The following is an 11777-nucleotide window of genomic DNA, read 5'->3' as shown; positions in this document are numbered from 1 at the left end:
CAAACACACCCAGGGAGGCTGGGGGGAACAGGCTCCACCCAGGGGGCAGAAGAAGGTGTGTGTGGGGGGGGGGGGGGGGTGGGGGGAGGGGGGGGCTCTGTGTGTGTGTGTGTGGGGGGGGGGTGGGAGTGGGGCTCTGTGTGTGTGTGTGTGTGGGGTGGGGGTGGGAGGGGGGCTCTGTGTGTGTGTGTGTGTGGGGGGGGGGGTGGGAGTGGGGCTCTGTGTGTGTGTGTGTGGGGGGGGGGGTGGGAGGGGGGCTCTGTGTGTGTGTGTGTGGGGGGGGGGTGGGAGGGGGGCTCTGTGTGTGTGTGTGTGGGGGGGGGGGGGGGTGGGAGGGGGGCTCTGTGTGTGTGTGTGTGTGGGGGGGGGGTGGGAGGGGGGCTCTGTGTGTGTGTGTGTGGGGGGGGGGGTGGGAGGGGGGCTCTGTGTGTGTGTGTGTGTGTGTGTGTGTGTGTGTGTGTGTGGGGGGGTGTGTGTGCATGGGTGGGGGGGCTCTGTGTGTTTGTGTGCGTGTGTGTGTGGGGGGGGGGTGTGTGTGGGGGGTGTGTGTGTGGTGTGTGTGTGTGGGGTGTGTGTGTGTGTGTGTGTGTGTGTGGGGGGGGGGGGGGGCTCTTTGTGTGTGTGTTTTATGTGATATCCAAACTTTGATGTATGGCAACTTTAACTTTGTTAAAGTTGTATTTTCCCCTCTCTTGTTGTGTATCCGTAATGTGTGTATGTGTGTTTGCAGGTTACAGTCCTGTTGCATCATGCTCTCATGAAGGGCCAATTCTGGCAATTCTATGTGTTGGGGTGGAAGGAATTATTATGGTGTGGGCATTCTCGAATTGTGGCATATGGTGACCTGTAGTGACGATACAATCTGCCATATGACATTTCATGGTTAACCTCTACACTTTGATCATACATTAACTATCTGTTGCCTGTACACATCCATTCACGTTGAAAGATGAGCGTCAAAGTCAGCAGAGAAACAGAATAATGCGTTAGAACGTGTCTGTGCTGCAGGCTATCAGAGCTGCATATCTAATTGGGGTCACAGAGGATGGGTAGGGTCACGAACTCTGCGCACGCACCTACCTGAATATGCGCGCTCTTGACAGCGCGCCGGATGTTGATTATCTTGTCTACAACAACACCACACTTTCTCGACTGGATTTTTTTTCCCACCTCGGTTCTGGAAAATGACGGCCTACTGGTTCCTTATAAAAGCTTTCATGCGCCCAGAAAACAGGACAGACATAAAGCGAGACAGTCACGGAACAGATCGTAACATTTAAGTATAGAACAGATAACTAACGGCCACCTAGCCTAAGTATGGCCTCAATCACAGGATATAACAAGAACTGGGTCAGTCTAAAAACCTACGAACCGTGACAAAATAAGACAATAATTGAACATTTAACACGATCATCGGTTTGATAGAATTCGAAGGAAATGGCTCTCGAATATTTGTTTTCTCTGGGGAGAAATAGGTAATAGCCTCGTGCCTAGGTGGGTAGCGTTGCTCGCTATATTTACCTTTAGAAAAAGCTTGTCACCGAGAGACGTGACTGGATCCTCGCGTCTTCTGTGATGTGTGACAAGTCAATCGTCTCAAGCGTACAACACCGGTTTCCTAGACTGCAAACACAGATTTGGCTCTTCAGGTGGCAAGTTTAGCAACCATATTCCGAACCATCGTCGATTTTGAGATAAACTATCAAGCTAAAACAAACAGTGCGGAAAATAATAAGCACCAAAAAATCCACCCCAAAAAGGAATTCGTCCGTTTTTTCTTCAAAGAATGTGCCTGTTGCGAGTACGTCCGTTTTTAACGGTTATATCCCTTTACGCAATTAAAACCCAGTCCAACATTGTCATTACCTAAACAAAAAAACATTCAGAGTCACGTTTTAAAACATAAAGAAACAAAAATATGTCAAGAATGACATCCGTCAAATTCGCTAAAAACGAAATAGCTTGCGCTCTGGTTTTGTAGGTGCATCGCTTAGTTGCGACGCTAGTCAACTGTTTACAGTGGGCGGTCAGTCCGCCTAGTCTTGGTGGTGGAACGAGAGAGTGAGAGAGGGGATGGGAGGGAGGTAATGTCTGGGTGGGTGCGCAGATAGATGGAGGAGAGAGATGCCAAATTAAGATCCAGCTTTCTCCTTCCCTGGCCGCAGCTGTTGCCTCTCTCTCTCTGCGGCACACCCCACAGGACGTGACAATGGTGGTCTAGTTTCCTCGTGCATCTGGTGAGCTGTTTACTGACAGTTAATTTTCTCAGTCCTATAGCCTACAATGCCCCCCCCCCAAAAAAAAAAAAAAAAAAAACTACCCATCTCTCTTTCTCCATCGCACACATACGCCTTGGCAAAGAACTTAATGACTAAATAATAACTTGACAATGTGTTGGTACAATAGACGCCAGTAGCCTACTTTATTGTCTCTCGACTATAAATGAAAACATGAAGCCAGACAAGGGACATCCACATGTGTATCCCTTATGTGTTTACTGCCACCTAGTGACCAAACTGTGGAACTGACTGTCTTATAAAACAGTTACCGTCTAGCCATTCTAATTAAGTCTACAAGCTATTCATGAGGTTTATGTCCAATACATTGGCAAACCGTAGTCTAAATACAAACGGAAAATAATTAAGTATAAAATGAATAAAATATACGAATAAAAAATTGTGTTACCTGTTTAGCACAACGTTGGTAAAAAAATAAAAGGTTCATAAATATAATGTATTATATAATAAGTTACATACGTGTGAAGATATTAGACCCCCAATATTATAACAATTCACCTTATGTATACAATGCTGTTACCTTTATTAGCTAAAGGTCATTGACCTTACCTTTTAGGCATTTGGATAAAATGTTTCTATTATTGTGATTTATTATACGGTTCTCGGGGCTAAAGGGCAAACGTGATGCTTTTACTGAAATTACAGCGCTTCTACTCATTTCAAACAGTCGTTTTTTTACCCGCACTGCAACAGTTGCAATGTCCGTCGGTCGGTGATAGAAGTTCTTTTGTTTGTGCGTAGTCTGGGCTTCTATGCGGAGAAGCTCTCAGGCGCTCCTTGATTCCAACCAGCTGTTTCCCGCCTCGAGACACAGGATCAGCTGCAAACACACACACACACGTAGTAGGCGGAGGCGAGGCGCCACACACGTACAGGGAATCCCGCATCAGCTGTAAGACATAGCTACTATACCGTTAGCTATCCTTAAACAACCTCGAATAACTGTGCGATTAAGGCTTATAATTTTGCGATGTGCAAGCAAGCAAAGTGAGAGGACCCGGACCGCATTTTTGTGCATCAAGAACGAAAGTAACAACATCAAATTTACGGACTTAACAGGGTGTCTTGGAAAGCATGGAATATTTCATGATGCCAACCGAGAAGATCCCGTCCTTACAACAGTTCAAGAAATCTGAGAAAGATGTTATCGGGGGTCTGTGTAGGTGTGTATGAAAATCGGAAATGTATTGTCAACGTTTCATGTAATTAATTGTCTGTTTACCGTTTGTTGTTGTTGGCGCAGCCTGTAACAATATTGGCAACAGCATGGTGCTGTCTAGAATCATGTTAGCAGTGAAGCTAGCTAGCTTGCTCTATGATGCCACAAGGGCGGGATATAAACTTGTCGTTTATTCGTTCAATAACTCCATCTAACCAATTCACAAGCCGTGGGCGTATGCATTTCGGTAGGGTTGTTACCGAAAATGCAAATAAACTGGACGAAATTGATACATTTGTATCTAGTTAACATCTACCACGTGGTTACTATCACGCTGCCCGCCGCTCTGATCCTCGTTCGAACTAGACGGCTACATGATTAGAGGTTTTCCTCGACATTTTGTCTTGAAACCAACTGTGAATATCACAAGAGAGTCTTTTAATATAATTTATTAGCGGTTATTGTGTGGACAGAGACTTGTAAAACAGTGGAAAGTGAATATCCACAATATAACACGGCAGCGATTAAATCATACCCATGGTGCTAGCCAGCTAGCTCGTGGTCGAAGCGGCCATGCTTGTTGTGTGTCGTGTGCTGAAATTAGCTTAGCTGGTTAGCTAGCTACAAGCTAGCTGCGTGCGATGAAACATCGCAGATGCGTTGGGGAAATAATAAATAAATAATGTTTCTGCATGTGCGTGTCCCAAACATGTGAAGCTAAAACGTTTGCACTTTTACCCAGTTGTGTGTGTTGAGAGGTATCGGAGAAGGTTCAGAAATCATACTAGGAAGCTAGGCGAAAGAGGAATGCATTGTTCTCCGTGCCAAGGGGGTGGTCCGGTGTCAGATTTCACTAAGTGAGCTACTGGAGGCTACTCTTACGGAGTAGACGTTTATTGCTTGTAAACGTTGCATTCAATACAGATATGAGATTTCTATCATGTTTATAAGGTTTAACTGGGTAACTTATGCAGAGTCTTTGAGAAGCACAATCTGTCATTAATGCGTGTACTACTAGATAGCTAAGGGGTTGACACCCACCTCGTGAGTTGGCTGTGGATCGGAGTAGCCCGAGGCTGAATTTATGAATGGAGTTTTCAGAATACTACTACTTATGTTTCCTTGCTTTATCATCTGTTGTTGTTTTGTAGGACACGCCATGTATAAAGTTCCTATGGGAACAACATGGGAATATGTAGTTCCCATATATTATAAAACTAAAGTGTGTGTTCATTAAATCAGATAGTAATAATTGCAATTACTTATTCATATTTGTTATACAATAGATGATGTATTGTCTTTCTGGGCAGATTAATAGGTTGCTCCAGGATTGTCTATATCCTTAGCACTTTACAGGTAAAACGGCCAGAAATCTAGTTATTCAAGCATTTTCTTTCGCAATCATGACCATGAACTTATGTCAAGGAGGGTCATGGGTCGGGTGTGACACCTATTGAACACACAAGACTGGTGGTTGTTCAGCCGTTAAAATGAGAGATTAAGAAGGAAAAGGGCATGGAGTTCAGTAAACTCGTCCTGAAGCCCGGAGCGATGTCCCCTGACTTAGGCACGCTGGTTTTATGGGGTTAAACTCTGGGGGGAATTATGTGAAGGAGACGTTTGTTGTCCTACTAACAGCCTGAAAGGATCCTAGACTTTTGTTGGGATGTATTATTGTTTAACTATACATAACCAGATTTGCGGTTGCATTCAGTGTCAGTGTCTCTAGTCTAGACACTGACGTTGCTATCTGGCCACTGGTCACCAAGACACTAGATCTTCGAAGACACGTTCCGAAATCACAATGTTTCAAAATGATAATATATTTATTTTTTAGCGATATAATAATTCAATGTCTGCAGTGAAATAACCTGGTTTCTCCCCCCCCCCCCCCCCCCCCCTCAGCCTGGCCAACATCCCCCTCAGTCCAGAGACTGCCCAGGACCAGGAGCGACGTATCCGCCGGGAGATCGCCAACAGCAACGAGCGCCGACGGATGCAGAGCATCAACGCAGGGTTCCAGTCCCTGAAAACACTCCTGCCCCACACCGACGGGGAGAAACTCAGCAAGGTGAACACAACAAGTCGTTGTCGAGTGTTTATTTACCTAGGTTATCGAGAAGTCGGAGCAAATTTACAAATTAGCCGTTTCATCAATAAAATACGCACACAAATACGAGTCCCTCCGCACAGTGCCGGCCTCGCTCCGCTAACCAGGCACTGTTTGTCCCTGCCAGGCCGCTATCCTGCAGCAGACGTCAGACTACATATTTGCCCTGGAGCAGGAGAAGACACAGCTGCTGCAGCAAAACAACCAGCTGAAACGCTTCATTCAGGTAAGCCATTACATCCCCCTTCTCAGCTCCTCCCCCTTTCTCCTCCTCCAGGAAGTCCGGGGAGCCAATCCCCTCGTCCTTTAGAACTTTGACTGTAAAGGTCGATGCGAGGTTATTACACAGGTCCCACAGAAGTACGCACAACGTTAGTTACACACTTGGACACTAACCATCCCCTCTCTCTCTCTCTTCTCAGGAGTTCAGCGGCTCGTCGCCCAAGAGGAGGCGGGCGGAGGAGAAGGACGAGGGGATTGGCTCCCCAGACATCCTGGAGGAGGAGAAGGGGGAGGAGCTGAGGAGGGAGATGCAGGAGCTGAGACAGCAACTGGAGAAGGAGCGCTCGGCTCGCATCATCCTGGAGGAGCAGGTGAGATGGGAGAGGGGAGGAGGAAGGAGCAGGGGAGAGAGGGGTGAGGGGAGTAGGAGGAAGGAGCAGGTGAGACAGGGGAGAGGGGTGAGGGGAGGAGGAGGAAGGAGCAGGTGAGACAGGGGAGATGGGAGGAAAGAGCAGGTGAGAGAGGGGTGAGGGGAGGAGGAAGGAGCAGGTGAGAGAGGGGTGAGGGGAGGAGGAAGGAGCTGGTGAGGGGAGGAGGAAGGAGCAGGTGAGGCAGGTGAGGGGAGGAGGATGGAGCAGGTGGGTGAGGGGAGGAGGATGGAGCAGGTGAGGGGAGGAGGAAGGAGCAGGTGAGGCAGGTGAGAGAGGGGTGAGGGGAGGAGGATGGAGCAGGTGAGAGAGGGGTGAGGGGAGGAGGAAGGAGAAGGTGAGAGAGGGTTGAGGGGAGGGAGCAGGGGTGAGGGGAGGATGGAGGCGGAGAAAGAGAGAGGTGTAGCGGTGCAACCAAGAAGGGAAGATTATGGTGAAAGAAGGATGAGTAGTAAAACTGCCCCGGTGTGCGTGCAGGTGCGTTCCCTGGACAGCCACCTGCACCCGGAGCGTCTCAAGGTGATCACCCAGCAGGTGCAGGAGGAGCAGGTGCAGCTTCAGACCCAGACCCTGCTGAGACTACAGCAGCTCCACCAGCAGGCCGACACAAACACACACAGCTCCAAGGTCAGCACACACACACACACGGCTCCAAGGTCAGCACACACACACACACACACAGCTCCAAGGTCAGCACACACACACACACACACAGCCCCAAGGTCAGCACACACACACACACACGGCTCCAAGGTCAGCACACACACACACACGGCTCCAAGGTCAGCACACACACAGCAGCTACACAACCAGTCTAGGATAAACACACACATACAAACAGCCATTTTAGCGATGTACACACTCTCTCTATTCCCCTCTCTCCTCCTCCTAACAGAACTCTTCCTCATGCAGCACGTACTGCCTCGTCTAACTTCTCTATTCCTTGTCGTCTCTCAGGTGAAGGCCCCCACCACACCCCCAGCGCCCACCCACCACCCCACGGTCATCGTCCCCGCCCCCACGCTATCCCTCCACCCGCACCACGTCACCGTGGTGACCATGAGCCCCCCCGTCAACACCAACACGGTGTCCACCTCCCGACAGAACCTGGACACCATCGTACAGGTGAGGACCCGTCTTGCGTGTGACGAAGCGCTCTTTCTTGTTTTGCCGTGCGTTTCTGTTGTTTAAGGGCGGTTCCATACGGCACTGTGGCGTCAGAAGCGGGTACATTTTCGATACGGCAAAAAAAGCTGAAGTGCCAGAGAAATTTCTGTGTTTTTCTATTGTGTGCGTTGTTCTAAAGGGTGTGTGTGTGGTTCTATCGAGTGTGTGTGTGTGTGTTCTCTAGTGTGTAGTATGTAGTGTGTGCGTGTGGTTCTCCAGTGCGTGTGGTTCTACAGTGTGTGTGTGTGTGGTTCTCTAGTGTGTAGTGTGTGTGTGGTTCTCCAGTGTGTGTGTGTGTGGTTCTACAGTGTGTGTGTGTGGTTCTCTAGTGTGTGTGTGGTTCTACAGTGTGTGTGTGGTTCTCTAGTGTGTTGTTCTACAGTGGGTGTGTGTGCGCGTGTTGATCTACAGTGTGTGTGTGTGTGTGTGTGTGTGTGTGGTTCTACAGTGTGTGTGTTGTTCTCCAGTGTGTGTGTGGTTCTACAGTGTGTGTGTGGTTCTCTAGTGTGTTGTTCTACAGTGTGTGTGTGTGTGTGCGCGCGTGTTGTTCTCTAGTGTGTAGTGTGTGTGTTGTTCTACAGTTCTCTAGTGTGTAGTATGTAGTGTGTGCGTGTGGTTCTCCAGTGCGTGTGGTTCTACAGTGTGTGTGTGTGTGTGGTTCTCTAGTGTGTAGTGTGTGTGTGGTTCTCCAGTGTGTGTGTGGTTCTACAGTGTGTGTGTGTGTGTGGTTCTACAGTGTGTGTGTGGTTCTCTAGTGTGTTGTTCTACAGTGGGTGTGTGTGCGCGTGTTGTTCTCCAGTGGGTGTGTTGTTCTCCAGTGTGTGTGTGTGTGGTTCTACAGTGTGTGTGTGGTTCTCTAGTGTGTTGTTCTACAGTGTGTGTGTGTGTGTGCGTGTTGTTCTCTAGTGTGTAGTGTGTGTGTTGTTCTACAGTGTGTGTGTGCGCTCCGTCTCACAGCCCCCTTTGTCCCTGCAGGCCATCCAGCACATCGAGCGTACTCAGGAGAGGAGGGGCAGCGCCGAGGAGGACCAGAGACGAGCCGTCATCGTCAGCCCCGCCCACGTCGCCATGGATACGGCATGCTCCGACACCGCCACCGACACAGAGGGGGAGGACGACTGCTCGATGAACTGACGTGTGTCTTGATACACACACACACACAGACACGCCTCCCCCTAAACACACCCATACACACACATTGTAACAGACTTGAGTTGATTCCCTCCGGTCGAGCCGACTACTTCATTTGCGCAAAAATGCGTTTCGTTGGCATTCTAGAACCCCTCCCACCCACACCAAGGCTCCAACCTTGCCCAGGAGTTAAGCTCAGCCAATCACGTACTGTAAAAAAAAAAAAACACAACAACAAAACAAACAACAACAAAAAAAAAAGGTCACAAAAACAACAAACGGATGAAGATAGACGACATCAAGATGGCCGCCAAAACAGTAGGATCAGGATCACTACCTAGGCAGTGTCATAGTATCCACATTCTCTTTACTGGGACCGGTAACCAGGTGGACATTCTAGTGTGCAGAACATTTGTGTTCCTTTCTTTGTGAGAAAGGAGAGCAAGCGAGGGGGGGGGGGGGGGTCAAACGTGACCTCCACTGTTGTTAGGCAACAGCTCCCCTCGCGGTCCCGTACCCTGTTGTGTTTTAAAATAGAAGTGTGTGCTTTATACAATCTCTGTCGCCAGTATTGCCAGTACTGCAGGTGAACACCAACGTTACAGAGAGCTTGAATGTAACTGTTATTTGTTATTAGTTCTTTTTCTGTTTTTTTTTTGTTTTCTTTTTTTTTTTGTAGAAACCCTTAATTTCCCTCTCATCCCAGTTAAAATACAATGCAGCTCCTTCTTCCAAAGGGGACTTAAGGGTTGCACTTCTTTTACATTATTACCCTTTTGAACATCCCCCTAATTGGTTGTTGCTAAGTTCAAGCTAATGCTTGCATAAGGTTAGCCGACATGCAAATGCATTGGTATTTTTTCTGGTAATGATTTAATTGGCATGCTAAATCAGTTAGCAATAAGCTAATGTAAGCCAAACCGACTAGCATCTAAGCTAGCTGATGTTTGGCTCGTTGTCCGGTTAGATATGACTGAATGATGCTGAACACTGGTCCAAGTTGACCCTCTGATTAATGTGTGGAAGGAAATTGAACGTGCAAAAAAATCTTTATTTTTTACCAGCGTGAAGTAATAAGCTGTTCCAATGGTTTACATAAGCAAGCCTGGGATCATGGCTCTGATTTTCTAAATTAATAATAGTTCTGTTGTCAGGGTTACGGAATGTACAAGCTGAAATGGAAGAAAAAATAAATAAATGAATTTGTCACAAGTGGGAAGATCACCCCAACGACCCACCTCCCAAAAAATGAAAAACCTTAGGCTATCTATATTTTGTTTTTATTTGTTCCGGTGACTATGCACTAGAGTTTTTGCTGTGTATGCAATCCCAGCTCCATCTACATGAGTTGGTGTGTGAATAGCTGAAACGTGTTGGCTCGTTAATCTATGCACCCACAGCGCACGTGTGTGAGACCTCTTGCATACATGCTTACCTTGACTGATTGTAGTCTCCTTTCCCTCTCGTGGTGCTCTTAGTCATCCTGGTGCTGAGCTGCCTAGCAACACTCATATCTCCCTCCCCCCCCTCCCCCCAATAATCTCCCGCCTGATCCCGACATCACTTCAGTTTGGCGCAGAAATGTGGGACAACACCTTTAAGACTCTTGACCGCCCCTTTAAATGTGTAGGTAGAAAAGCTGCTATAAGCCTTCTGATATGGGATGTGCTCTAAGATGGTGATGTTTTCACACCTGTGGCCCAGGTGTGCTGCAGGACCTCTGTCTGCAGAACCAGCACACGCCAGACCACTGGAACCTTCCCCACAAGCCGTTCTAATGGACGACAGATTGATATCGATGTGGCAACACACATTCTTATCCTCCCTCCTTCCCATCGCTCACCCTCTTTGTTCAACCCCCCCTTTGCCCCCCTCCCTCCCTTCACTGTTGTTTTGGTCGTTTACTTGGGAACAGGACTGGAATTCCTGTTAGAAATTATTATTATCTATAAATTTTTTTTAATGTGTTTCCTTCTGTTTCTTGTTCTCCAGTTTCCATGGTAATATGCTGATATAATGCTGTAAAAAAAAAAAAAAAAAAAAACATTCCATTTATTTGGACTTGTAGAAAACGTCTTCACCTTCTTGTTTTGTTTCAAACCAGACTAACCAATGTCCTCTTGCCAATTGTGTGTGTTGATTATTGCTATATTCTTTATTTTGAGAAATATGTGCTGCCCTTTTTGATTTTTGTTTCTCGGGGGTGGGGGGGGGGTTATGGTTGTTTTCTAGTCATCCTTGACAGTTGATCTCTCTTTCTTGTCTGGGTGTCTGTTGGAAGGTCAGAGGAAACTTGATTTTATCCACAGGGACTACATCTTCAGATACGGTTAGAATAGTAGCTACCTATTGAACACAGCAGTAATCTCGTGTTGTAATTTGAAGTACTTTTCTTTCAGTCTTTTCAAATCTCGTGTCATCTCATTCCCTCCTTTTCCTCCTTCCTCGTCTCCTAAACGAAAACGCGAGGAGAAACTCCCTGAATGCAGTTTAAGAGCGAAAGAGATGGGGTTGAGATGGAACACAAGGGTGTGGGGGTGAAACCATGTCCTCCTGTGTGTGTCGCGTAGGAGGAGATATGGGAGAAGATACAGATATGAAGCACTTGCTGTTCTCAACTGCCTGAATCAACAACACAGAAAGATTTTGACCAGGTTTTGTTTAGATTTGTCTTAAGAGCTCTTTGCTGGGATCTTAATCGACCAGCTGTGTCTTTAGTTAATTTCTTCTATCCTTCCATCTTCAAATCTTTCTCTCTTTCCTATCATCCAGTGTCCCATTCTTTTTAAATTACAGGCCTTTTTATATATTTTTTTGTTTTCAGATTTTTTTCATCTGTCAGTCGAGGTTGATGAGAAGCTGTTATATTTTGTTAAAAAAAACATGGGAAACAGGCCTTTGTAAAGACAAAAAATAATAAAATTTGTACTTGGTTTTTTATTATTTGAGCATCTGTCTTACTCGTTTACAAACACACAGGAAATCGTTCTCCTTGTTGATCACTAGGTTGTGCTATTGAGACTAGTCCTTAATGAGTTAAGGGTTCAATTGAAGATTACATTTTTCATGGCTTGTATTTCAAATTCCTGATATATAGACGCACTTGTGCAATTGGTATCTATTACAGAGTTTGTTAAGCCAACTAGGTGCAAGGGTATAATTCTAATGACTTGAATTTAGTTTATCATGAGGCCTCAAGCAAGCTCGTCTCACAAGCTTTTCTCACAAAACAGCTTTTCTCACAAAATACGTTTTAAATAACT

The 11777-nt window shown here is 46.7% G+C and overlaps 2 protein-coding genes across 4 annotated transcripts in view; one reads left to right on the top strand and one right to left on the bottom strand.

Moving 5' to 3' along the window:
• glis2a (GLIS family zinc finger 2a) overlaps nucleotides 1–2241 on the bottom strand; it is a 12526-nt gene extending 10285 nt beyond the window's left edge. The window contains exons 1-2 of one of the 3 annotated variants that reach the window (XM_062448041.1): nucleotides 1522–2241; nucleotides 1081–1212 (exon numbers count right to left, since the gene is read on the bottom strand). The gene's annotated coding sequence lies outside the window, so the exon portion shown is untranslated. The remainder of the gene's footprint in view (nucleotides 1–1080; nucleotides 1213–1521) is intronic. The other 2 variants (XM_062448042.1, XM_062448040.1) reach the window with 2 other exon arrangements.
• Nucleotides 2242–3002: 761 nt separating this feature from the next.
• LOC134008593 (transcription factor AP-4-like) lies at nucleotides 3003–11457 on the top strand. Its single transcript, XM_062448043.1, has 7 exons — nucleotides 3003–3460; nucleotides 5362–5527; nucleotides 5694–5792; nucleotides 5989–6159; nucleotides 6694–6843; nucleotides 7174–7341; nucleotides 8359–11457. The coding sequence occupies exons 1-7, from the start codon at nucleotides 3372–3374 to the stop codon at nucleotides 8515–8517; spliced, it is 1002 nt and encodes a 333-aa protein (XP_062304027.1). The 5' UTR covers nucleotides 3003–3371; the 3' UTR covers nucleotides 8518–11457.
• Nucleotides 11458–11777: the final 320 nt, after the last annotated feature.

This window comes from Osmerus eperlanus, chromosome 22 (genome assembly GCF_963692335.1).
Source record: "Osmerus eperlanus chromosome 22, fOsmEpe2.1, whole genome shotgun sequence".
Lineage (NCBI taxonomy): Eukaryota > Metazoa > Chordata > Actinopteri > Osmeriformes > Osmeridae > Osmerus > Osmerus eperlanus.
The sequence above is the reverse complement of the archived record's forward strand: the minus strand, read 5'-3'. Positions and strand labels throughout refer to the sequence as shown.

What these genes read in the sequence shown, in the direction of transcription:
- LOC134008593 (XM_062448043.1), top strand. Translation starts at nt 3,372, where the DNA reads ATGGAATATTTCATGATGCCAACCGAGAAGATCCCGTCCTTACAACAG. An exon ending in ACGGGGAGAAACTCAGCAAG is followed by an intron (nt 5,528 to 5,693) that starts GTGAACACAACA and finishes TGTCCCTGCCAG; the next exon opens with GCCGCTATCCTGCAGCAGAC. An exon ending in GCATCATCCTGGAGGAGCAG is followed by an intron (nt 6,160 to 6,693) that starts GTGAGATGGGAG and finishes GTGTGCGTGCAG; the next exon opens with GTGCGTTCCCTGGACAGCCA.